This window comes from Theropithecus gelada, chromosome 16, assembly GCF_003255815.1.
Source record: "Theropithecus gelada isolate Dixy chromosome 16, Tgel_1.0, whole genome shotgun sequence".
Taxonomy (NCBI): Eukaryota; Metazoa; Chordata; class Mammalia; order Primates; family Cercopithecidae; genus Theropithecus; species Theropithecus gelada.
Genome location: NC_037684.1, coordinates 18,407,180 through 18,433,543, shown reverse-complemented (window position 1 = coordinate 18,433,543; position 26,364 = coordinate 18,407,180). Strand labels below are relative to the sequence as shown.

The window sequence follows — 26,364 nt, the reverse complement described above, 5'->3', positions numbered from 1 at the left end:
CAGTGTGGGCAACAGTGCCCAGCAGCTCAGCCCTCTGCTCCCCGTTCTGCTTTTCGCATCCCATTCGGACTTGTAGGAAGTAGTTATTTTTTGGTGGTGGTGGAAACCGGGCAAGAAAGAAGACGCTAAGCTTGGCTGGGGCCAGGAGAAATATTGAGAAGAGTCATTACCTTCAATCCGATCTAAACCAATCATCTCAAACTTGGCTACTCTTTGGAACCACCTGGTGAACTTTGAAAACTATGGACGCCCGGATAGCACCCCGGAGGTTCTGTTCTAATTGATCTGGGATGTGGCCTGGGCATCGGGATTTTTTTTAAACTCCTCAGGTTATTCCCAGCCTGAAAACTATGGATATAAATTTCTCATTCCTCTTCCCATCCAGACCAAAATAAAATAAAATAAAATAAAAATACCGGAGCGTAAGTTGATGGCCCAGGGAATCTGGCACCTGCTCCCCTGTAACCATCCAGCGCTGCAAAGTCCCGGAAAATCGGCGCGCGCGGCGACGCTAAACACACGGTGGCGGGGCAAGCGGGCCAGGCGGGCGGGGCCGCGCGTGGCCCCGCCCCCGCACGCCTATGGGCGCGAGGTGCGGGCCCTGACGTCACTCTTGTCAGGGCCGCGGCACATGGGTGGCCGGATGCGCTGAGCCCGGCGCTGCGGGGCCGCGGAGCGCTGGGGAGCAGCGGCCGCCGGCGCGGGGAGGGGGGTGGGGTGGGACGGCGCGCCGCCTCCGGTGCTGGCACTAGGGGCTGGGGTCGGCGCGGTGCCTTCTGCCCTTCTGCAGCCGTCGACATATTTTTTTTCTTTCTTTTTTTTCAATTTTGAACATTTTGCAAGACGAGGGGTTCGAGGCAGGTGAGAGCATCCTGCGCGTCGCCGGGGAGCCCGCGGGCACTTGGCGCGCTCTCCTGGGACCGTCTGCACTGGAAACCCGAAAGTTTTTTTTTAATATATATTTTTATGCAGATGTATTTATAAAAATATAAGTAATTTTTTTCTTCCCTTTTCTCCACCGCCTTGAGAGCGAGTACTTTTGGCAAAGGACGGAGGAAAAGCTCAGCAACATTTTAGGGGGCGGTTGTTTCTTTCTTTCTTATTTCTTTTTTTAAGGGGAAAAATTTTGAGTGCATCGCGATGGAGAAAATGTCCCGACCGCTCCCCCTGAATCCCACCTTTATCCCGCCTCCCTACGGCGTGCTCAGGTCCCTGCTGGAGAACCCGCTGAAGCTCCCCCTTCACCACGAAGACGGTGAGCGCTGCCGCGGCCCCGCTCCGGGAAGGGACGACGCTCCGGGGGTCCCCATCCGCGGCCGGGCACGCCCGCTGGAGCATCCCCCCACCCCGCTCCCGCCCTGTCCCGCGGCGCCCCGGCCCCGCTCTGATGAAATTGAGGAGCTCACCCAGCACCCTTCCTCCCCTTCCTCCTCCTCCTCCTCCATGAAAGGGGAGGAACCCCTCCTGAGCTACATTTAAAGAGCTTCGGGCACCCGGCCTCCCTGGGTCCCGCTCCTGCGGCGCGGGTGGGAGGTGTAACTTGACAGGTCAGGATCGTTCCCTAGAACGAGGTACACCCGCACGCAGAGCGAGCCCGCCTGCGGAGGGCAGAGCCTCCCGGGCTGGAGAGAAGAAACCCTGGGGCCTGGTTCTGTGCGGGGCAGGGGGCGGGGGTTGGCTTGAGGGAGGGGGTCTCACTGCGTAGCCTGGGTTTTGGGGTTGTGTTACAGCTTCTGTTACTGGTTAGTATTTGTAACCCACGAGGTGTGAGAGAAGACGCCTTTTCTCCTGGTGAAGGGTAGCTGAGAAAGCGGGGTGGGGGTTGGGGCCGGTGGGGGGAGTGGTCTCTCGGCGGGAAACGGTGCACGCCTCCAGCGCTGACACTTTCCCGGTGCACTTTTTCTGGTGGGAGGGGAGAGCGGAGCAGGCTCACGTGTAATCGCGCAGGAGCCTCCTCTGGCTTGAGCCCTTTCTTGGTAAGTCCCAAACCTTCCCAAGACAACCTTGGCCATAGCGGTAGAGGAGGGTACGTGTGATGAGGCCCCAAACCCAGCTAGTGATACCACGGATTTGGGTTGATGCGGTTTCATGTCTTCGGTATCACAGTAGCAAATGCGAACCGTGCGACTCACAGTGTAAAGTCTTGAAAGGTTATTTGGCTACAAATAGCTTGGGAGTACTTGCACCTTCTTTCCTAGGAGAGGACAACCTGTTGCATTGCAAGAGTTTGCAATCTGCAGATGATAGCCACGGACCCCTCCTTAACTATGCTTTAAGGAAGAGCATTTGGGAGGAAGGGGCTGCCTGCTGCAGGCTTTTGCATATGTGGGTGTTTTAAGTCAGATTTTCAGATGAGACGGTAGAGGGTTAGAATGGATGGCAGTGGAGGCTGTGTTTCTCTGAAGATGAAACTCAGAAGCAAATTCCTTAATCCCAGATTCCACCCACGACTGAATACTAGAATTGGCAAGATCCAGAATGCTTGTTAAAGACCTAATGGGCGAGCAGTATTTCCAGGAAGAAAATAGCTGCATACTTCCAACATAAGTGTATAGAATAACTCACCTTTTCCAATATCTGTGCTTTTGAAAGGTTTTGTAAATGCATACTGTTTGTAAATTGGATCATACTCAAATGTTTGGGGAAGAGAAGGAAGAAAACACTTTGTATTTTTTTAAACTCCTTTCGTAAAAATCAGTGTGCCCCAGTGGCTTTAGAAGCTAACACATGTGAGCTCAGAAAGTTCTCATTTTTCTCCTCTGCCAACATGAGGCATTGGTCAAGTTCCTTCAAGTCTCAGAGCCTCCAAGTCTTTGTTGTAAATGGAGGTAATTGCTATTTAGCAAGTTTATTGTGAGATTTTTGAGATAATATATGGAAAGAACCAGATATCCAGTAGGTGCTCTAAACATGATATTAAAGAAGGGTGGAAGGTCCCTGCCTTACCAAAATTAAGACCACTAACTCACTGGCTTTGTAAGTCTAAATGACCTCATATTGTTGCTGTGTTGAATTTCTGGAAGATAATTCAAGCCTGGTTATTGGCTGTTGTTGTGTTAAAAATGACAGCAGTTGCATATAATCGCAGGTGTTATTTTACTATTTTAAATTTAAGTTATTACTCTTCTCAAATAAGGTGCTGAGGCTGTTCGCTGGTTTTTATCCTAGATCAGCCTGTAGCCCTGCCCCAAGGGCTAGTGCCTTCTTTCCAAAGTAAATAGGAAGATGTTGAAAAACAGGCAGAGATCCACGTCCTGCCTGAACTTTTAACTCTAGATCTACAAAAGACAGCAGCCAGAGAAGGATCCTGCCATTCGTGGGAAGTAGTTTTATAACAGGCCAGGAAGAGTGGTAAAAGAGCGGTATTGTTTTTCTTTTCTTTCTTTCTTTCTTTTTTTTTTTTTTAAGTCCAACTTTCCCTTCTTCTGCAGCATTTAGTAAAGATAAAGACAAGGAAAAGAAGCTGGATGATGAGAGTAACAGCCCGACGGTCCCCCAGTCGGCATTCCTGGGGCCTACCTTATGGGACAAAACCCTTCCCTATGACGGAGATACTTTCCAGTTGGAATACATGGACCTGGAGGAGTTTTTGTCAGAAAATGGCATTCCCCCCAGCCCATCTCAGCATGACCACAGCCCTCACCCTCCCGGGCTGCAGCCAGCCTCCTCGGCTGCCCCCTCGGTCATGGACCTCAGCAGCCGGGCCTCTGCACCCCTTCACCCTGGCATCCCATCTCCAAACTGTATGCAGAGCCCCATCAGACCAGGTAAGTGCCCTGAAGATGCTCCCTTCAGAAAGGGAGGAGGAGGGTGAACGGGACAGGCGAGGTAGAGTTAGCGTAAACATCTTAACACTCAGGTTTTGGCAAATATCCTAAGAGAGGAACCTTCTTCTGCTCCACTCCTGGCAGAGGCTCTCCCACTTTAATGAGCGTCCATGTCACTCATCCGGAGGGTCTGGTAAATACAGACTCTTTGTGTCTACCCCTAGAAATTCTGATTTTGCAAGTCTAGAGTGAGGGCCCGGGCATATGCATTTTAACCAGCTCCCCCATGGGATTGTGATGCGGCCGATCCAAGGGTTGCAGGTTTAAGAAGTAACAACTTACAGTTAATGATTTGGCTAATTTAAACCTCCATCACATCTCCTATCTCTTTTCCTCATTCCCTAAACACATAGATAATAGGTAGCCTCTCAATAGGGGTTGGTTTACCTGCATTCACTCTTCTCTGTCCTGAAGGAAAAAAAAAATATGAGTAGGGTTGTGGGGCAGGTATATTTTTTCCATCCTTTTCATCTTGTTTTGTCATTAGCTGAGATATAGAATCTAAATCCAGGCTCTCATGTCGTGCTTCTGAGGCTTCTTCAGGACCAGACTCCATCTCTCTCGTTGCTATTCCCATAAACCCAACTGTTCTTACTTTTTTTTTTTTTTTTCATTTTCATCTGTCCATCACACTCAATCTACCTGTATCAGAGCCCACAAGGCTGCAAGGTCAGCTGTAAATGATCTTGAAATAGTACACAAAAATATCACCTGAAATGACCAGTACTTCAAAACCCACTGCTAATGCTCAGATATAAACACAGATTGAAGCAGCTTTGAATTCATGCCTTTAGCACCCTGTAGTACAAAATGAACAGGAAGAAAGACAATTTCATGTGCACAGGTAACCAGGAACAAAGATTCATCCAGATAAATCGTCCGGAAGGTCACAGAGCTGAGGGCCTTAGCTGTGGGGGAAGACAGAAAGCAGGACAATGCGAAACTTGTGCTAGAGATTGTTACTGAACTCCGTGTCCTCGACCCTTGTAGAAGTTTCTGTGGCACACAGAGCAAGATTTAAATGGAAGGAAATGATGCAAAGGAGGAAGAGAATACCCCTGCCTTGATATATTCATATTAGAGTTAAAGTTCTTCCTTTCAAATCTCTGCGTGCTGGCCCCTTCTCCAAAATTCACTTTGAATTATAACTCAAGGCCGCTGGCTGGAATGGAATTAATTCTTAGTCTCCAGCCACCCCTGGAGGCTGCGGGGGCTTGGGAAAACACTCCTTTATGGGATCCTGAGCCCCTGCTACTTAGAATGTGCGGTGCCACGATCTTCAATTTATTTGTAGGAACAGCCAACAAAATGAATAACCCTTCAAAGTGGGAAAACAGCGAGGAGAGAAGGGAACAGAGCTCCAGTGAGAGACACAGTTGTGCCTCGGTCATTGTGCTCTGTAGACTGAGAATCACCACTTTGTAGCTGTGTGACCTTAGAAAGCCACATCATTTCTTGGAGCCTCAGTTTCCCTTTTCGTAGAAGGATACAATTTCTATTTGATTGAGTTATTGTGAAAATTAGAGGTAATATGTATAAAGGGTCAAATGATTAGCAATGAGTGTTCTATTTGCGGAAGCAATTGTGATCATTGTTATATGTGTCAACTGTTGTTACTTTCTTCAATCCCTGTCTTCGGAAATATCCTCTTAAGGTAACTAGGTACTGTACATAACCCTTCCTCTGGAGAGAAATGTCAGGAGATTTTGCCCAGTAGTTACTGGATTGGGGTATTTTGACCCTCACACTTGGAATCAATTGATAAGTATTTCTCAGTCCCCTACCAAATTTAGGATGTGTACCATGTTAGGAATACTGTATTTTTCCCCAGGAGACCTGCACATGTTGGGTGTTCACACCTTGGTTCCTACTGAGAGTCAAAAATTGGGGTTTTGGAAAGTGAAGCAGCTTGAAAACTCATTTGTCAGAGCTCATTGGAGTCAGTATTGATCAGTGACTCTCAGAAGCTTGGAATGCCCAATCAGAGTTGCAATCCATAGCAAAGAACTCCTGAGTTTCAGGGGATATCATTTCGTAAGGTTCTGGTGAAAAGACACTGGGATCAAAGGGCACACTGAGGATCTAGAAATAAGTTCTCCATTTAAATGTCTTATTTTAAATAATGGAAACACATTTTAACATAATTTCCTTCTTGGAATTGAAAACTCAGTAGTCCTCACAGAAAAGGAAAAAAGTTAAACCTTGTCTTCAAATACCAAACTCAGGTAAAATAACGCTCTGCTGCTCATAGATTGTTGATCATGATAAAGATTACAACGCAAAATAAACTTCTAAGAGATGTTGGCTTGATGGATGGATATTGCAAGCAAACCAGAAACAGGAGAAAGTTCTTGATTATTCTGTGTGGCTCACAGGAGGGACCAGAATAGAAGTACCAAGTTACTCTTGAGGAAAATAAGTCCTCAGAAGGGAAGAGTGCTGATGTAGCCTTGGGCATTTTGGGAATTGTATAATTTCAGTCTTGATTGGTGTTTGTCAACCTTGGCACTGTTAACGTTTTGGGTAAATCTTGTGTCCTGTGCTTTCTAGGATGCTTGGCAGCATCCCTGCCCCTACCTCCTAGTTGCAAGTAGGACCCTCATTGCCCCAGATGTGACAAGTGAAAGTGTCTTCAATCACTGCCAAATGTCCCCTGGGCATAATAAAATCACTCCCAGTGGAGAACCACTGGTCTAGTACTTCAACTTGGACAGCAAAATCTAGACTTACTTTAGGATCCTGTCACACGAATGGATAAACCACCTGCAATGCTTTATGGCAAAACTTTTAAGAAGGTCAGGGGACGTTGGGTTGCCAAGAAGAAATAGAATATTAATAAGAGCATAATTATACACTTAGTTGATAAAACTAAGCCATCAGGCTAATCAGGAGATAACTGCAGAGTAGTTTACCAAACCGTTGTTTCTGGCTATTCACTTAGCATGCATCTTTTGAGCTATGCTCTGTTGTGGTGTTAGTGCTGCCTGTTTGGTTGAAGGGCAATGAAACCATGAGCTGATAAAGTCTGCATTTCTAGGTCTACCCCAAGGATTTCTTGGAATGACAAGGTGAGCAGTCTTGTGAATATTTATTTATTTATGTATTTGAGATGGAGTCTCGCTCTGTCACCCAGGCTGGAGTGCAGTGGCACAGTCTTGGCTCACTGCAACCTCCACCTTCCAGGTCCAAGCTCTTCTCCTGCCTCAGCCTCCCTAGTAGGTGGAATTACAGGCATGCACCACCACTCCCGGCTGATTTTTGTATGTTTAGTAGAGACGGGGTCTGTTGGCCAGGCTGGTCTCAAACTCTTGACCTCAAGTGATCCGCCCACCTCGGCCTCCCAAAGTGCTGGGATTACAGGTGTGAGCCACCACACCTGGCCCATTCTTGTGAATTCTCATACTATTTACCATGACTGCCCCACCCCCTTTCTTATCTTGGGCACCCCATCTTTATTAGTCTCACTGACCAAAGAATGAATCAAATACCTGAAGAAATCCAGTTTTCTTTCAAGAAACAATCCAGGGATTCATTAAAACCTGTTGTGGCTATTGTATGGTCACCAAGCTTTCTGGGCTGACATCTTAATGAAGGGAAGAATAGTGGTTCTTGGAGGCTGGAGCTAACTGCAGGGGCTCCTCGGTCATCCAAGGTGCAGTGTCCTGAATGTTCCTAGGCCAGCAGAGATGGCAGGAGTCATTCTGATGACTTCAATGTTTGCATTGTAGATACTTTCAGAGGTGGGATGTGGGGGTGCTCTCCTGGAGGTATGAATATATGCCGGGTACTGGAAAAAGAAGAATCTGTTTCCCCTGAGAATTGAGCGATAGCTTTAAGGACAGCCATCCCTTTAGGGAAAGTCATCTATAGCAGACAAAGGCAGAGTTATTTTTATATCACATGCTTGTAAAGCCAGATTTGAAATTGTTTCCTCTGGTGGTTTTTCTTTGAATAGCTGGGGGGTGTCCTACCACTGTTAGGCCCATATTCCGCTGAGAATTAAGAAGGCTGTCTTTCTAATTCTGAGCATGGAGACCGGGTTATGATGAAGGCTGGTTACAGAGTACAGTGAAAACCCTTCCATGTGGTCGTGTGTGGGAAAAGGATGGCATAAGTGGGTGGCACAAAAGCAGCGGGGGTGGGGGAGAACCCATTGTACCTTTGCAATATGGAGTTTGTGTTCTGTTTCTGCCGACCTTCCTTGTGAGAAAGTTTGGGTATGGAAAGAAAATGCTGGCCTGGGAATCTGAATAATGATGGAGGGAAGTTCTGTGCAGGTGATTCTGCGTTTATGGAAGGTCGGAGGATTCTCTTTCTTTTCCCAATAGTGAAGCTCCCCTTAAGGGCGTGCAGTTCACATATCTTTCTAATCCGGCAGACTGATAACATCTGCAGGTTGGGAGCGCCATGACTGATAGTGGCTGTGCCCGGTGTCTCAAGCATCTTGAAAGTGCTGTTCATTCATCAGGGGCTAGGGGATCCTGAAGGGGAGGGAGTCTGCATGGTTCTGGAGGCAGGCAGACATTGCTCTGTTTCTTGGAGAGTTTATCTTCTCCACGGAGCCCTACAGAGGACGGGCTTGCTGACATTCACAGGATAGTAATCCCAAGCCTGTGGCAAGAGGTATTTTGGGGTATGTCTGGAAAGCAAGGCAACTTGGTGGTTAGGAGTGTAGGCTGTGGGCTCAGGGGCTTGGGTTTACATCCCGGACCCACCCCTGGCTTGCCATGTAACTTTGTGTCAATTTCTTAACCTCTTTAAGCCTCAGTTTACTCATCAGTAGAATGGAAATTACAAATGGCCCCTCTCCCTTGGAGTTTTGGCAGGTTTAAATAAGATCGCACTTGACAAGTCCGGCCGGTGTGTACTGCATGAGTACTCAGTGCATTCAGCCGTTATGGTGTCAGTGGCATGGAGGTACAGAAAGGAATGACTGGATTCCCAACCCCTGTTTTCTATTTCGGGGTTTATTTACCCAGTCCCCTTCCCTCTGCAAAAATAGGACATACTTTCATGCTTTTTTTTTTTTCTTTCCCATCATGTCCAACACTTACTCTGTGCAGCCAGCCTGACCTTTCTTTTCCTTCTGGGTTAGGACAAGTCACTTCCCTGATGTTAACCCAGCAGCATGGCTTCTGGGTTACCAACTCCTGTTCTGCCAATGTGGAAACAGCCACTGTCTAGGTGCCCAGCCCCCGAGCTCTCGTGTGAGCCCTGGCAACCCTGGCTGCCTGCCTGCATGACCGTGTGCTCCAGACACGTGGCTGTGCCCTGTGGAGCTTGCCCAACGCTGTGTGGTGTGCTGGCTTGCTTTTTTTTTTTTTTTTTTTCTTTCCCTCCTCCCTCTCGCTTCCCTTCCCAGGAGAATGACAGCAAGTGCCAGCAAGCAATTGTAATCCTGACCCTGGCATGAGAAAGCTGAGCTCTGGAGGGCAGCTCAGATGCCAGGGAAACCTGTTCTGTCCAACATTCTAGCCAGACCCCAAACCCGGCCCTCTCTCCTGCCTGTCTGCCCAGAGGCCCTGTCTTCTCTGCGCTGCTGTGGTGGGCAAGATTCCTGGAGGCCAGCTCCTGCCAAGGGTCTTGGCAGAGTCTTTCCAGTTCAGCACTGTGCCTACCAGACTAGAAAAATAGCAGTATAAAGACAGAATTAGGTGGAGGAGAAGGAAAGGGGGTGGGGGAGGTGGGAAGAAAAAACCCTTGATAACATTCTCATGTAGAAAGCCAGAGAAGGGGAAGACAGCCGTGATTTATTAGGTTTCTCAGAAACCTCTCTTCCAACTAGCACTAATCACTTTTACCCAGGAATCATTTTTTATGTCTCAGCAATGAAAGTGGAGGGAAGAGGGGAGGTAGTAGAGAAAGTAATAAGATGAAAAAAAATTAGAAAATAATATATTAGAGAGGTACAGGGCCTGTGTTTGATTCTGTAACGGTAGTGGGTGAGAATATTGGTCACAGCTAATAGTGATTATAATAATAGGCCCTCCCCCAGCAAATGTCTTGTCCTAAAGATACTACACCACCGTTTTCCTGTAAATTGCAATTTCCCTCAGACTTAGGTGCCTCTGTCTCACCAGGCACAATGTCTGTCAGAATGTCCTGTGTTTGAGACACCCGTCTATATGGGCAATATAGCAGTAATGTTTTTTAGAGCACAGAATCCAGTAAACAAACCAACCTGAGTGTGAATCCTGACTTTGCCACTCATTAGCTGCTCACGATCTCAGGCAAGTCATTTAAATGCTCTGAGCTTTCAGCTTCTCATCTGGAACTTTGGAACAATCATTGGACCTGCCTCATAGCACTGTTGAAGGTCATATGAGCCAATGCATGCAGAGTAATTGTCACCCTGAGTCGCACACAGCAAGTGCTTAATAACAGCTGCTGCAAGCAGCACCTTCACCACCATCGAATCGCATTTCCCATGGGAGGACCAAGCATGGGGCTCAGAGAGAGTCTTGATACTTTTCCCTTCCTAGCTAATTAAGAACACTGGTCAAGAAATTTGGATTTCTCTCCTGCTTCTCTGCCAAGTCTTGCTTGCCCTTCTCTTAGCCTCTGAATTTTAGGTGACCTTGAGTAGCTGACTGTACCCTTTACTCATTCTTCCTGGCTCACGGGATTAAATAAACAAAATGCATCTTGAAGAAGTTTTTTTGTTTGTCTGTTTGTTTTTTGAGACAGGGTCATGCTCTGTTGTCCAGGTTAGAAAGCAGTGGCATGATCATGGCTTACCACAACCTCAACCTCCCAGGCTCAAGAGATCCTCCTACCTCAGCCTCCCAAGTAGCTGGGACTACAGGCATGCACCACCACACCTGGCTACTTTTTGTATTTTCTATAGATACAAGGTTTTATCATGTTGCCCAGGCTGGTCTTGAACTCTGAGCTTAAGTGATCCACCTATCTTGGCCTCCCAAAGTGCTGGGATTACAGGTGGAAACCACTGTGCCCTGCCCAAAGACGTTCTTGATAATAGATTTCTTCCGTGTCATATTTGGTAATAGGTCAATCAGTTACTGCTACCATTGAATGTTTAACGATAAACATTAATACTTATATTTAAAGGCAATATAGTGACCTTGGGGGTAAGGAAGCCATAAAGGTATGTTATGGTGTTTCAAAAGGAGAAGGGTTCAGTTTATTCTCCTGCTTGCAAGCAAGACTTTACACAAGCATTCCAGAATAATAATTCCTCCTCTCCCCAAGGGGTTCTTTGATGAGTAAATCCTTAATCTTTCTGAACCTTGATAGTCTTTTCTGCAAAGCAACATCCTTGTTGGGTTTCTGTGAGCTTTCTAAAGCTACCATGTAGGAAAGATCCAGCTTGGTGCCCTGTACGTAGCAGACAAGCCTTTACCATAAATCGGTTCAGTTACTTTTCTCTATGAAGTGATACAGTGATTAGAAAACAACAGAGGACTTTGGGAGGCTGAGGCGGGAGGATCGCTTGAAACCAGGAGTTTGAGAGCAGCCTGGGCAACATAGCAAGACCCATCTCTACAGAATATATTTTTAAAACTATTAGCTGGATATGGTGGCACGTGCCTGTAGTCTTGGCTACTTGGGAGGCTGAGGCAAGAGGATCGCCTGAGCCTAGGAGTTCGAGGCTGCAGTGAGCCTTGACTGCATCGCTGCACTCCAACCTGGGTGACAGAGTGAGAACCTGTATCTAAAATGAAAAATAAAAGAGAAAGCAACAGAGGACGTTTTAGGAGGCGAAGAGCAATGTGCACGGTCCCAGAAATAGCATCTGTTTTTGTTTTGTGCTTTGGTGTTTTGGTTTGTGCACCCTGAGGAAGAGAGACAAGAGTACAATTTGGCTGCTCGTTTCCAGAGACAGTGATTTAGTAGGGAAGATAAGACTTTTAGGCAAAGTGATGAGTGACAGGACAAACGAGCATGTTCTCAGTGTCAAATGATTGGTATATAGAGGCTTCCAATATCTGTTGAAAAGAGGAGGTTGAAAGATTAATCAAGAAAATGAATAAAAATTTTAAAAATAAATAACAGAGCAGTATAGCCAATAAGAGCTGCCAGACCTCACAGGAAGCAGCCTTTGCTCAAGGCAAAGGTGCTGGGGGAAGCTTCTTAGAAGAGTTGTAGCCTGTGATGGGCCCGGAAGGAGGGGTGAGAGAGCCAGATTGGAGAGGTTCATGCCCCACAAAGTTACAGGGGCAGGAATGCCCACAGGGTGTTTTAAGCAACAGGGTGTAGATCCAGTTTGGCTGGTGCAGAAAATTCATATCAATGAGTCAAGGAGATGAGTCAGAGAGGTTGGTGCCAGTCAGGCTGACAGCTTCATGAGTACCAGGCTGCAGCACTTGAACTTTATCCAGTAGGCAATAGGGAGCCATTGAAGGTTTTTGAGCAGGGAAGTGGCATGTGAACATTTCCACTTGAGTTCAAGGTTGGATTGGAAACATTTTTAGAAACTTGACAATAGTTTCCTCTGGCAAACCAGGATTTCCTTATTTTTATTATTTTGAAAATAAATACTCTCCCTTGAACATCAAACAGCTTTTCAAAACACGATGTTCTAATGATCTAGAGAAAGTAATTCAAAAACACAGGGTTTAGGTTTCATTTATAAAACCCATAATTTTGGTGATTGGGGGAAACACTGTTTGGCAAGGAAATAGTTTGAGGGATTTGACTGGTTCAGAATTTAAAAGTCCAAAAGCAGGCCTGGTCTCATAGGAGTAGAAAAATAGATTTTAATAAACCCAACTCATTAACGTTCATCACTTTTAAATGCCTCTATTTTATACAGCTTACTAGGTTTGCAAATAAGTGTATTGAACCAGATGTTATGTATATGTTTGTGTGTGCGTGTGCGTGGGCATGCATGCGTTTGGGTTTGTGGGTGGGGGTGGGAAGGTTAATGTCTCAGTGATACAAGTGGTACCTGATTATAAGGATTACCTGGAGCAGTAATATCAAGCTAAAAATACTAAGCCAAGTTTCTGGCTAGCTTATTAATTTTACTCCTGGGAAACAAAGGAGTCATTATTACAGTTTTGCATTCTTGAATCCTGACCTTGTATTTGTGGCTCCCTTCTTTCCTGAAAACAGAATTGTACATCATGCTTAGATATGGGATGTGTGTGTGTGTTTCACATTGGGAGTACTAGTAAAGGAAAGGGACATACATTGTGGGAGGGGATCGGATTGTAGGGGGTTGGATGGCTGAATGTCACGTGCATGAAATGACTTGCTCAAGCACCCTCTAAAGTGTGCCCTGATATCAAGCCAAGATTTCAGAAGGCTCAAAGAGTTGCCATAACCCAATCTAGTTCACTTACATAGAAAATAGCTGTCAATGTGGGCATTTCACCTCCAGCTACATACAGTTGGGATAATTACAGGAGTGTTGGCAGAATCGAGTGTCTGCTGGGGGAGAAACTATAGTATTTGTTTCTGTTAAATTGGCTTGTGTGGTGGGTACAGACGCCATGACTGAATGTGGAAATTCCTAAAATGTTAGTTTTCCTTCTTTTCTGACTTTAACAAACTGATGTTACTCTCTTAACTCACTACCCATCCAATCTCATTTTCTTTCCTGAAAAACTGCGCAGCTCCCCTGTCACACAGGGTTCGTAAAAGTTTTGTTTTTAGAAGTTTAATCTGGGATTTGTTTCCTTAATGATCTTTGGAAGAATGCTTTGGAATTTGAGGTCTTATCATGAGACGTGGCTTGTGGCTGTTAAACCCTGTTGCCTCTCAAATTTTGCCTGGGAGACCCTATATTCCTAAAAACAATGAGTGCATGCTACAGAAAGATGCTTCAGGGAGCTACAACACTAAATCATCTGTGACAAAATGTTCTCTTAGAAAGTGGAATTGCATAAACGGATCAGCAGAAATAAATGCTTTGGCAGAAATTCCTTGAGTGGGGAAGAGCAATGCTTTCTTTTCTAATTAGCTCTGGGTAACAGTCTGCTGTGATGTCTTTGCTGTGGAACCCAGGCATGGACAGTGGAGCAGGAAAGTCTCATCACTGCTCTCTAAGTCCTTCTCCACTTAATGGAAAGAGTTAAGCACGCCTGTCCGTTCATACACAAGAAATGCCACTTGAATTGAATTGAATGGGAAAAGCAAAGATTTGTTTGGGGGACGGATGCCACCAGGCCCTGACCAGTGGGAGTCAATGCGGCAAACCAGATGAACAAGATCATCTAGATACGCAGTAATCAGATTACCCAGAACAGAAATCTCAATACCCCAAGATATGAAGGGTTATTTTAAGGATAGTGGCAAACAGTTAAACTCAACTTGCTCTGAAGATTGAACAGAAGACTTAATTCACCTTAGGATGGAGTCATTATGATGTAGGCTGAATTAGTATCACTGAAGGAGACCATGCAGGCTTTTACTAGAGAACTATGAAAACAGGACAGAGATCTCAGATCCAATCAAAATAGTATTGCTTTTAAAAGGTCAAAGGCCATTGAAAGATTTATAGAGGAAATAGTAGGTAATACAAACTGTAAAGATGGAAATAAAGCCTTGAAAGAGTCTCTGAAGACAAGAAGAGAGAAATTTGCAGAACTGGCCTCGTAAGAATTGCATAAAATTCATTTCATTATGATTGATTTCTTTGTATTAATACACCTTCCTGGGGAAGTGAGTATCTTTTTTCCTCATAGAATCTAAAGCATGTTTGTTTCAAATGGGCAGTGGCAACTAAATTATTTTAAAATAATATTTATATTCATGTCAAAGAAGTTATTTTTAACATTATAAGTGAAATTTATCTAAACATAGTAGGCCAGATAATGATATTTAGTTATTGACTTCCTAAACAACTAATGACAGGAAGATTCAGTATTACACAAACTAGGTATAAAGAAGCAATTTAGGTCTGCTTATTTTATTTCTTCTTTGACCCTCTCACTTGCGTGGCAGTAACATTGCATTGACTCAGATTTTATGATCATTTTATCTTGAATTGCTTAAACTAAAATTTATATCTTTGTCTTCTTTATAAAGAAATGTATTACTAGCTGGGCACAGTGGCTCATGCCTGTAATCCCAATGCTTCGGGTGGCCAAGGTGGGAAGATCACTTGAGGCCAGGAGTTCAAGACCAACCTGATGAGACCCCATCTCTACATTATATATTTTTTTAATTTAAAAAGCAAAAATATTACCAAACAGATTAATTATGCAAACATAATTTTGGGACACAGAGTTAACTTGAGTACAAAAGAGTTTTTAAAGATTTTAACTGTGTATATATAAATTAATATTCTGAACGACAAGTGCATATTAGTGAATAGCAAAATAATTTTTGTCATTCAGACATTTCAGTAATTGAGATTAGCATTCCCACCAAATTGTTGCCAGTTATCTCCATCTGTCCACTTCTCCATTCCCCCCACCACTAAATTTTCATATCTTTAAATTTTCATATAAGTATATGGAACCGAAATATTATTTTCATTCATTTACCTGCCATCAGAGAGGATGTCATCGGCCAACCCCCAAAGATGGTGTGGGATCTACCAGCCATATAACTCTTCTGCATTTGTTCCCTCCATTGTAAGTGAGGGTGCTAATACCTGCTTCAGAGGATTCCTGGAGAAGTAAATGAGATGATACATGTACAGCACTTAGAACAGTGCTCAGTATATAAATGGCAGCTTTCAGCAGTTTTATTTTTATTCTACAATTACTATTCCTTCTCTTCTTCCACCTCCATGGCTATTTTATGGACACTTAAGTGGGAACACATCTTGTGTTACAGCAATGCTATAGCAGTGATGGCCTGGAAACTGCTTTTGAGTTATTGCAGGGAAGAAAGGATCGTGAAGAGATAATAAAGCAGGTGAGCACCCTGTGTATTTACACCTGTGAGAAGATACATCCCACCTCAAACACCATTTGTGGTCCTGTCACCCTAGCATGTCACAGTGTAACTGCCTGCTTTCTTGGATAGCTCTTGTAATAGATGTATGCTCTGCAGAAACTTTGGTTTCCAACTAGTCTGCGTCTTCCATCTCCATATGCCCTGCTGTGCCTGCATATGTCTTCTGGTGCTATGCCTGGAAGATCTTGAGTGGGTAAGGGTGAAAGGGAATTTAGAATACATTTCCTTTGGTGCTCTAGAGCCTTTCCAACATGCTGCCAGATCTGTGTTTTCTGTTTCTTCTTTTTACCCTTGGTGGCACTTCTGGGCCATAAAGTAGTGAACCGGCTGTCCTCTAGTTGTTGTTGATGGGCTCTTGAGTGACGTGGAGGCAGGAAAATGGGTTTTCAATGGTCACAAAACTCCCTGACCTTCTGCTTTCCTTAGTGTGAGTCTCTCAAATACACACTTCTTAACTCTCCTTTCTCTGTACCAGAGGGAAACATGGCAGGGAGGGGTCCAGCTAGGAAAGAATGGGCTTTTCTGAAGTGGAATGGAAATATAAGGAAATTGTAAAAACAAAAGTAGATTATTTGGAAGAAACGTCTAAAAACAGTTTTTACACAAAGGGGACAGCTAGAAGTTGATTGATTTAAGAATTGAGTTTAACCTGGTATGACTTTGGTTTCCAACTAGATTACAGCTGTGGGGTTCTTGGCCTTTGACATGCGTCTCGCTCGACACAGTAGGTTGTGCACTATACATATGGGTGTGGCAGGATAAGACTTTTAAAGGTACAGCAGTCTCGAGAGATTGCAAAGTACATCAGCATGAAACTAGGCAAGATTTTAGCCTCTTGAGAGGGATGTTCAATTTCAGCTAAAGCTCCCTCAGCATATTTTTGTATCCCATCAAATATCTCTGAGTTGCGGCCAGGTGTGGTGGCTCACGCCTATAATCCCAGAACTTTGGGAGGTTGAGGAGGGTGGATCACTTGAGGTCAGGAGCTTGAGACCAGCCTGACCAACACAGTGAAACCCCGTCTCTACGAAAAATACAAAATTAGCCAGGTGTGGTGGCGGGTGCCTGTAATCCCAGCTACTTAGGAGGCTGAGGCAGGAGAATCACTTGAACCCGGGAGGTGGAGGTTGCAGTGAGCCAAGATCGTGCCATTGCACTCCAGCCTGGGCAACAGGAGCGAAACTCCATCTCAAACAAAACAAAACAAAACAAAAAATATCTCTGAGTCCCTCCCTGCTTTTATAAAAGAGTGGACACAATGCTCCTAAGTTTAAATCAGGTCAATTCAGTATGAAATCATAGCAATAGCCATTATGTGTTAAAACCAGGATTGTCCTAAATACTTACTGTAAGTGGTTGTAGGAAAATCAACTCATATTAGAAATGATATTGGTCCCTGGAATTTAGTCTGTTCCCAAGAGGACTGAATGTTGTGAATACATTGCCAAAGTATGTTTTCTTTTTTTCTCCATCAGCCCTTCCATTCTGACTACAGGCAGCTTAAAAATAAATTTGGGCATATCTCGGTGGCCAAAAACCATGGAGATCAGGATGAAATCATTTTCAAGGCAGAAATAACAAGCGTTGATAAAGATATTCAGAGAAACACAGTCCTAATAGCATCAGCACGTGACTGTGGAGCCCTTTAGTCACCAAGCTAAATTCAATTTGGAATCAGGGGTCTGCTGAAAAGCCAGGAAACTTTGAGCAAGTCACTTGAATTCTGAGCCCCCATTTCCTCATCCAGAACATGGTGGCCTATTTTGTAGGATTGTCATGCACGTTAAATTACATTAAACAAGCTATCAGTAAAAGGATGTGGGACTGTGCCTACTCGGATTGTCACCCAGCGAGTTTTAATTCAGAGTCCAAATCTGGTATTTAAAGACCACGTTCTAAAATGCACTTGTAGTTAATGTCTTTGGAGTCTTGCTTCCAGGATTTTGAGTTGCTGGACTGGGTCTTTGTAAGCTCCGTGATGCTGCTTTGGGAACACAGGAGATTTAATCTGTAGTCCTGGCTATGCTCTTAATTGCGAGTATAACCTTAGGTGTTCAGCTTCTCTGGCTTTTACTTCTTCATCTGTAAAATGGGAATAATCTGCGTCCTTCTAACTTACAAGTATGTCATAATAGAAAACTGACCGAACAGTTTACATCAATGTCCATTATTATTTCCGTTGGGTTTTAGGTGGCAAGAGATGGAAAACACATAGCAACAATTTCAAAGGTAGGCCAGTTCCAAAGAGCACTGAACTTGGAGTCAGCCAATCTAGGTTCTAAAGCCAATCTGTCAGCATTAGGTGTCTCTGGACAGGTCACCACATCTCTCAAAACCTAATTTTTCTTGTCTATAAAATGTAGGCGCTGTTTCTAGCTTTGTGACTCCCATGTTCAAAGACTACTATGTGCTGGAAGACGACTAACATTCACATTTTGGTGAATGTCTAAAAAAATTTAAACCCCCTTGGGGGTAATGGAGCCGCTCCCGAGCCAAGTAGTAGATGGATTAAGAATCTGACATTCTGCCACTCATAAAGCATGACAGAGTTTAAAAACTAAAGCTGAAAAGCAGAAGACATTTGACACCTTTTGGAGAACCAACAACAACAACAGTGAAGCTAGTGACTTCCTTAAAAAATGGTCTTCATGCTGAATGGGAACCACCAGATTCTCTCTGGTGTTCAGCATTCCAGAGCAACCCTGAAAATAAATTATCCGGCTGGAATCATTGCTCCAACAGTTGGATTTCTTAGCAGTAGTTTATTAGCCAGACAAAATAATTTTTTTATAAAGAAAAAGAAAAAAAAGGAAAGCCCGCAGAAGGAAAAACCCCAGGGCCCACTGCTAGCTCTTTTGATGACAACTTTTCCAGAAGGGCAGTGGCCAGAGGGGGCCTTTGGCTTTTCTGGGTGGCTGGAGTCAGGTTTGTAGGACCTGCCTGTGATAGTAGGTTTCATCTTGCAGCTGACTCTGATGGATTAGTAGGTACCTGGAAAGTCATTTTGAAAGATTCCGAGGCTTGGTCTGGGCTCAGTGAAGAGTTCTGTGATTAACTAGTGATGTCTGCCATTGGCTTGGGTGGGGCAGTACTGGTGCCTGGTGTTTGCTGTCCTGCCAGAGCAGGTTGGGAAGATCCTTTAGTACTTGTCCTTCTACTGGGCAGCAGATCAAGGACTCGGGCCAATGTTGCTTCCGATGTCCTGGAAAAGTGTTTTCCGAGCCTCCAGCACATAATGTTTTACTCTCTGAAGGAGGCTTATTCTGATTAGCTTAACAGAGAGAATGGAAGAAAGGAAGTCTATTGATTCAGCTCCTTGGTCACGAGACAGGAATTGCAAGGTGGAGGGAAGCTGGAATTCCAACATGTAATTCCGTGGATACTGCGATAAAGCACAGGTGTAGGTGCCACTGATCCAGCAGAGGCAGCCACAAACTGCAGGCCCTGGTAAGCTGCCTGTGGCCAGAGGTCATGGCTGCAAATTCCAGGGAGACTGCATCCTTGGTAGGCAGTCAACCGTACACTCCATATTGCGATTCTTGATATTTGAAATCAAAGTGCAGCCACTTTTCTTTAAGGAAGCTTTAGAGAACTTGCCAGTCTGTTTAGGATTGAAGGTGATTCTCAGTTATCCATGCTGATGGAACAGATAAACTGAAGTTCATTTCTCCTCAGCTGTGGAACGTGCTTTATGTTTTTGTGCTGTTGATCTGCTTTCCTGGTAAGGTTTGAACTCTTCAGATTTTTCTTTCTATAAAGAACGGTTGAGGGGGAGTGTAGTGCTTTTTGCAGCTCCCCCAGTATGTTTCTAACATAGCCAGCCAAATGTCTCTGAGCCCTCCCAGCCTCCTAACTTTAAATCCATGAACTGCACCAGGGAAATAATCAACTAGCTGCAGTTTGTTGAGCACTTACTGTGTGCTCCCTGGGATCCAGGTACAGCAGTCTTGAGGGATTACAAAGTACATCGGCATGAAACTAGGCAAGATTTTAGCCTCTTGAGAGGGATGTTCAATTTCAGCTAAAGCTCCCTCAGCATATTTTTGTATCCCATCAAATATCTCTGAGTCGCAGCCAGGCGCGGTGGCTCACGCCTGTAATCCCAGCACTTTGGGAGGTTGTGTGACAAGGACTTGATCCAAGAGTGTGTTGGGCAATAGGGTGAAGTGGGCTGCAGGTTAAACATTGGCTATAGGGATTTGCAAAAGCGTTCACTGAGAGTGGGCCTGACTTCCTCTGCTACTGCTGTTTCCTGTTGTTTCCAGTAACTGCACTTGAGCTCTGCATACGATTAACTTTCAATTATCCTGAGGCTGATTAACTGGTTTGCAGATTAACCAAGGTGAAGGCTCACCTGGACCTGGGAGTCGCTCATCAACTCAGCTGCTCCATAATTAGCTGGTGATGGCTAATTGCCTGCCCCAGGGTTGGGAAACCTGGGCACTAGGGGACTGCAGGGGAGGGGGACCACGGGATGACTTCTTCCAGAACCTTCTACTCTCTCCAACCAGAGGTGCCCTCTAGCCCTATAAACTTCTGCATTCTCCAGTGCAGTACCTGAGAGGTTCAGAAGTTCTCTGGGTCCTGGTGCTCTGCTCCTGCTACCTTTCAGCTCCTGCCCCCAACACCCTGTTCAAATTGGGAACAAGTTGACCACAGGGCACAGTGAATTTGAAAGTCCGGAGATTAAGTAATACGTTGAAAGGGACCCAGTGAGCAGGGGCCACTAATGCCCTTTCTTCCTCAGCCTAGGAACCTCCTCCCTTCCCAAGATACAGATAAATATAGAATAGATTGAGACCTTGAGCAGTGGTCTCTTGGCCAGTGGAGACCACGACCACTGAAGCAAGGAGTCAGGGGCTGCCCACAACAGCAAAGCTCCCCAGAGTCCAGGCCACCCCATGGTGATTGTTTGGGATCCTTGTGATTGCCTCCCATGGCTGCCCTGGTTCATAGAGAGTTGACCGCATTTGCCTGGGTCCCTGTGGGGTGAGAGTATGGAAATATGTGTATTTGTCACACCTTACACCAGACCAGAATATACACAGTTTAACCTAGGAGTCAAGCTCCTGCCATATTTGGAATGATCTCAGTCTTGAGACATGGTACCTTGGATCCCAGGTATATCCAAAGTCTTGAGAGTGTCCATTGAGGACTTTGGTCTGTGGCCCACCAAGAAAGAGTAAACATTTGCGCGGGATCATATTTGATGGGATTCCATGGATTGTTTTCATTTCTTAAGCAGCATTCCCCTGAGCCTTTGACATGTCTTTCCATCTCTGGCTGTGTTCTCACTTGCATTTGCCAGGCCTGCAATGCCCCTGCCTCGATACAACACAGTGTGCCGTCAGCTGCAGTCCCTTTTCAGCCAGGGCCATGGGTTTCCTTGGGTCCTTCTCTCTGGCTCACGTTTTCCAGGGCTGTTGGTGTGTACAGTCTAGAGATCACATTTTATTAACACAAAGAAATCTGCTTGGGCTGCCTGGCTCTTGCAGTCACGTGGAGAGAAATGTGTTCCTTTGGTCCTTCAGCCTGCAGCACTCTGTGCAAAATACAGCAGAGAGCTGGGCACGGGGCCAAGCTTACATTTCACTTCGGAACACACTTTCACATCACTCCTTGGCAGAACATCCACGGCGGTGTCTATTTGGGGAGTAAGTTAGAGAAGTGTTGTTTCCCTCTTATGAGTGTCGAGAGATAGGACCTTTAGAAAATGTTTTACTTTTCCCCCGCCTTCATCTTCTTTGCGGTGCCCAGGTACTAAGGTGATCCAGCTAAATGTGGCAGTGGTGCCTGTGAGAAGCCCCTTCCTTCCTCGGGCTACCCTTTTCTCTTGCAAAATCAGTAAACAGAGCCAGGACCGCCTGGGACACAGAAACTGAGGCCAAGGTAATAACATCAAAACCAAAGTCCTGGAACTCTTGAGTAAGCTAGTTACCCTCCCAGATAAAACAACTTTGTTGTCCAAACCTTCTTTCCAAAGATCTAAGACTTTTCTAATGTTGGTCCAAGGCCAGCCATGGAAGGAAGGAACTTCAGCAAGCCGCCTGGAATGGCAAACACTGTTAAAACAAACAAATGGACCTTTGCCATTTGGTTTTCCCTGACTTGTCTATTTTTATTTCTTTTACCCACCCTTGTACTTTACCTCTCGATAGTACCCTCCTTTTTCCACCCCTACTGCCATTCTCATCTCACTTTTCTCAGGGGCCAAGCTGGCTGTTTTGCCTTCAGTAAAACAAGTATCTAATTTCAAAAAGAGGAATTAGGAGAAAGAGGTGGTATAATTCATTTTTGGGGTAATCTCGCTTCCCCAAGCTCCTCTATTGTTTGTTCTTATAAGTGGCCACCTGAAGCTTGACTGCGTTTGAAAATAAAGTTGGTTTTAGAATTTTAAACCTTCCTTAGGAAAGATCTGAATGGTTAGAAAACAAAGATTTATTGGAATAATAACTGATGTTTCTCTTCTCAATGGAATAGACCCCTCTCATAACAAATGCTTCAAAATAAACTCTTTTTCCCCATCACACGAAGCCAGAAATTCCATAAGGATTTCCCAAGCGCCAAGCCTTATTCAGAGTCTTATATTTACTGCTTTGGAATGTTGCTTTTGCCATCAGTATCATCCAGCCAAGCAACAACCAATCAAGACTTACAGAAACTTGTCCAGCTGGATGCACGTGCCAGGTTACTGCTTCCTACCATGTTGGAAGGCCTCCCTTGTCACAGAGGATGCCCCAAATCTCAGGGACTGGGATACAGCCTCCTGCCAGTCCGCGGGTACAGTCTTTACTTACTCTGCAGAAGGGAGGTGACAGAAATCCATTCCACCTGTCTCAAAAACCTGCTGGTAATTAACTTTAAAAATAATGCCAAGTTCTCACATTGCTGGTAGATGCATTAGCTCAATCAGAGAGGAGGCAGGGGAGAAGCATGCTGCTTCAAAGAGTAATAACTGTTGCAATCATATTAGTCATTCCAGGGGAGGTTAGATAAGGTTATTGAAAAGGTGAAGTCACTCTGTACATTGAAAGAGGTCTTCTGAAAGTGTTGAGAAAGAGTTGAAGTTGAGACATTTATTTGGAGCTATCTACCCCTTCCCTTTATAAATAAGACCGGTATTTTTTAAAAGCCACGTTTTCTTTTTTTGATCGATGAACGCTCTCATAGTTGATGATTGAGAGTCATCTACAGCCAGTATCAAGAGTCAGTTCTGCATTACTCGTGTGTAGATTATCTCTTTGGTGTACTAGCCATAGTCAATGTGTAAGCCCTGGCCAGTTGCCATTTGCCACCCAGCAAAACAACACACCATAAGGCATCTACCCTCTGCCCGCACTTGGGAAGTGTTCAGGGAATGTAATTTCATTTTATAATTAATTGAAACAATGCACCGTGCTTTTCCGTGGTGCATTCTAACAGGACGGTTATTATTCAGAAAGGACTATGTCTGGACTACTTTGAGAATCAGTAATTTGTTGTTGGACCTGTGTTTGGCCTATCCTCATACCAGTGTAAATACTTTAATCCTGCAAGATTTTCTCATTTTGCATAAAACAGGTGAAGGTTTTTTGAAGTCCATCTTCCCAACTCCCAAAGCACTCTAGATACCTTGGTAGGTCCCTGTGGACTCCCTGTAGTTGACTTGCAAGTTTCCCAGAGGTGGGGACTGGCTATTATCTCCGGCACCTAGGCAGCTGCTTTGTCCCAGAGGTGATATACAGGAAACATTTGTTGAATGATTGAAGTAACGGATACACTAATTTCATTGGAAGTGGTTTGAAATGAGTGCGTATGTTGGCAGAGTTTTGTTCAACATGGTGGGTCTTTGCAAAGGGTCATGATAGCATGATGCACGCCTTTGGGCCAGACATGACTCAGGATGGTCTTGGAGGAGGCGAAGTGCAGATACACCCCTGCTGATAGGCTCCTCATAATACTTCAGTGAGCTGTTTTTCTCATGAAGATTTCACTGTTTTCTTTTCTTTTCTTTTTTTTTTTTTTCTGAGATGGAATCTTACTCTGTCACCCAGGCTGGAGTGCAGTGACGCAATCTCAGCTCACGGCAACCTCTGCCTCCTGGGCTCAAGGGATTCTCCTGCCTCAGCCTCCCGAGTAGTTGGGATTACAGACATGCACCACAGTGCCCATCTAATTTTTGTATTTTTAGAAGAGAGGGGTTTTCACCGTGGTGGCTGGGCCGGTCTCGAACTCCTGACCTCAAGTGATCCGCCCTCCTTGGCCTCCCAAAGTGCTGGGATTGCAGGTATGAGCCGCCGTGCCCGGCCAGTTTTACTGTTTTCTGATTGGTAAACAAACCGCACCCATCCAGTTTCACTGTTTTCTGATCGGTAAACATACCGCACCTGGCCAGTTTCACTGTTTTCTGATTGGTAAACATTCAAGGCCAGATGCCATGGCTCACACCTGTAATCCCAACACTTTGGGAGGCCAAGGCAGGTGGATCGCTTGAGCTCAGGAGTTTGAGACCAGCCTGGGCAATGTAATGAAACCCCATCTCTACCAAAAATAGAAAAAAATTAGCCAGGTGTGGTGTACTCACCTGTAGTCCCAACTACTAGGGAGGCTGAGGTGGGAGGATTGCTTGAGCCCAGGAGGCAGAGGTTGCAGTGAGCTGAGATTGCACCACTGCACTCCAGCCTGGGCAGCAGAGCCACACCCTGTCTCAAAAAATAAATAAATAAATAAATTTAAATTAAAAAAAAGAGATTCAAGAATGAAGAGTGTTTTCAGAGAAGAAGATTTAGATGCTTACAAATAAAAGTGGATATTGACCCCCCAATTTTCCACCCTTTAATCACAGAGACATGATTGGAAGTCAGCAGCTCCAGCCTGCATGTTCCCAGATCACCTGTAAGAGTTCTTAAAACTCATCCCACAGGTTCTTAATTGGGATTTTTAACTGGGTAAGTAGAGAAGCTCCATGTTGGGTGTGGGGAAGGGAGGATGCAGATGGATATAAATATTTTGAAAAAACATCAACTTATGTTTCTTTGGTTAATAGATGCAGGAGAATGCCCCTCCTCTCCATGTGGTATGTCAGGGTATAGCTTCTTTGAGCACAGGATTTGATTGGTTTACAGAATGGCATGTCTCCCTATGCCAGCCAGTGATAAGTGGCGCTAAAACAGACTTGGCCTTGCTAAAGGCTTCCAAGCACCAGGCCATGAGTAGTTGACCCCACCACAGAGGTATGTGCAGCTGGCAGGAAGCTGCCCTTCTGGTTCACTGACTCAAGAGTTAGAACAGAGTGATCCCTGGACTTGCAGTGCCCTCAGTATCCCTGCACAGAATTCATTCTGTGTACCCCAGACCCTGTGTGCCCACAGCAGGAAATACAGTGTGAGCCTCTGGCAATATCCAGAGTTGCCTGAGCCTCCTCGCATTTGCTGCTTCTGTTCAGTTTAGTGTGCCTCAGTTTACTAATATGCTGGGGAAAATAACACCCCTTTTGCCAAGATGAGATAGCAAAGTTCTCTGCATAAAATAGTGCATACAGTTATTCATATGACGAGGCATTTGAAAAATTACTTTGAGAATGACTTAAAATATAGAACAATTTTTTTTAAATGTGGCAAACATCCTTATTCTTATCACCCAGAATTAACAATTCAGTATAGTTGCCATATATTCATATATAAATTTACCTATATATTCATATGTGATTCTAGATATTGCAGATTCACTTGGGGGTCTCAGGGAACTTTTTATAAAAAGAAATGCATTTCGTTCATAAGGCCTGATTGAGTTAATTCTAAGTCTGTTTGCTCAGCTCTTAATCTTTCCTAGCACTTTGCATTCATTGTATTAATAAATAAGCCTGTTTTGAGCCTAGTTAGGAAAAAAAAAAAAGGCCAGCCTCATTCATTAGAATTCTGCATTCCCTTTGGTTATTCTTTGTTGGAGAGCAGGGGGCTCACTGGTACAGAATTCCAAGATATTTTGCTTTGGAATGTGAAAGGAGTCTCTCTTGACAACCCAAGGAGAACCTGCCTCAAAATGATCTTTCTTCCTCAGTGCTGAAAAAGAAAACCAGACAAATAAGCACAACCAACATTAACAGAAGGCCTTGGTGCAGCCTCAAGAATTAAAGTGCTGTACTCTATGGAAAACAGTGTGGAGGTTCCTCAGAAAACTAGAAATAGATCTACCATATGACCCGGCAGTGCCACTGCTGGGTATACGGCCGTACTTCATTTTATTGGACTTCACTGTATTGCACTTTGCTGATAGTGTGTTTATTAAAAATGGAAGGTTTGTGGTAACCCTGCATTGCACAAGCCTGTTGGCACCATTTTTCCAACAGCATGTGTTCACTTGATGTCTCTGTCATATTGTGGTGGTTCTAGCAATATTTCAAGTTTTCCATTATTATTATATTTGTTATGGTGATCTGTGGTTAGTGATCTTTGATGTTACTATTGTTATTGTTTGGGGGCACCGTGAGCCACACCCATATAAGATGGTGAACTTAATACATGTTACGTGTGTTCTTCTGGCTGCTTCACCAACTGGCTGTTCCCCCATTTCTCTCCCTCTCCTTGGGATTCCTGTTCCCTGAGACACAACACGAAGGATGAAAGTAGGCCAGTTAATAACCCTACAATGGCCTCTAAGCACTCAAGTGAACAGAAGAGTCGCA

The 26,364-nt window shown here is 44.7% G+C and overlaps 1 protein-coding gene across 3 annotated transcripts in view; it reads left to right on the top strand.

Moving 5' to 3' along the window:
• Nucleotides 1-570: 570 nt before the first annotated feature.
• Nucleotides 571-26,364, top strand: part of HLF (HLF, PAR bZIP transcription factor) — a 59,835-nt gene continuing 34,041 nt past the window's right edge. Inside the window, exons 1-2 of one of the 3 annotated variants that reach the window (XM_025363600.1) lie at nucleotides 571-1,255; nucleotides 3,432-3,767. In XM_025363600.1, the coding sequence (XP_025219385.1) occupies nucleotides 1,141-1,255; nucleotides 3,432-3,767 (451 nt within the window). In that variant the 5' untranslated portion in view covers nucleotides 571-1,140. Of the gene's footprint in view, nucleotides 1,256-1,477; nucleotides 1,548-1,882; nucleotides 1,977-3,431; nucleotides 3,768-26,364 lie in introns of those variants that run through there. The other 2 variants (XM_025363603.1, XM_025363602.1) reach the window with 2 other exon arrangements.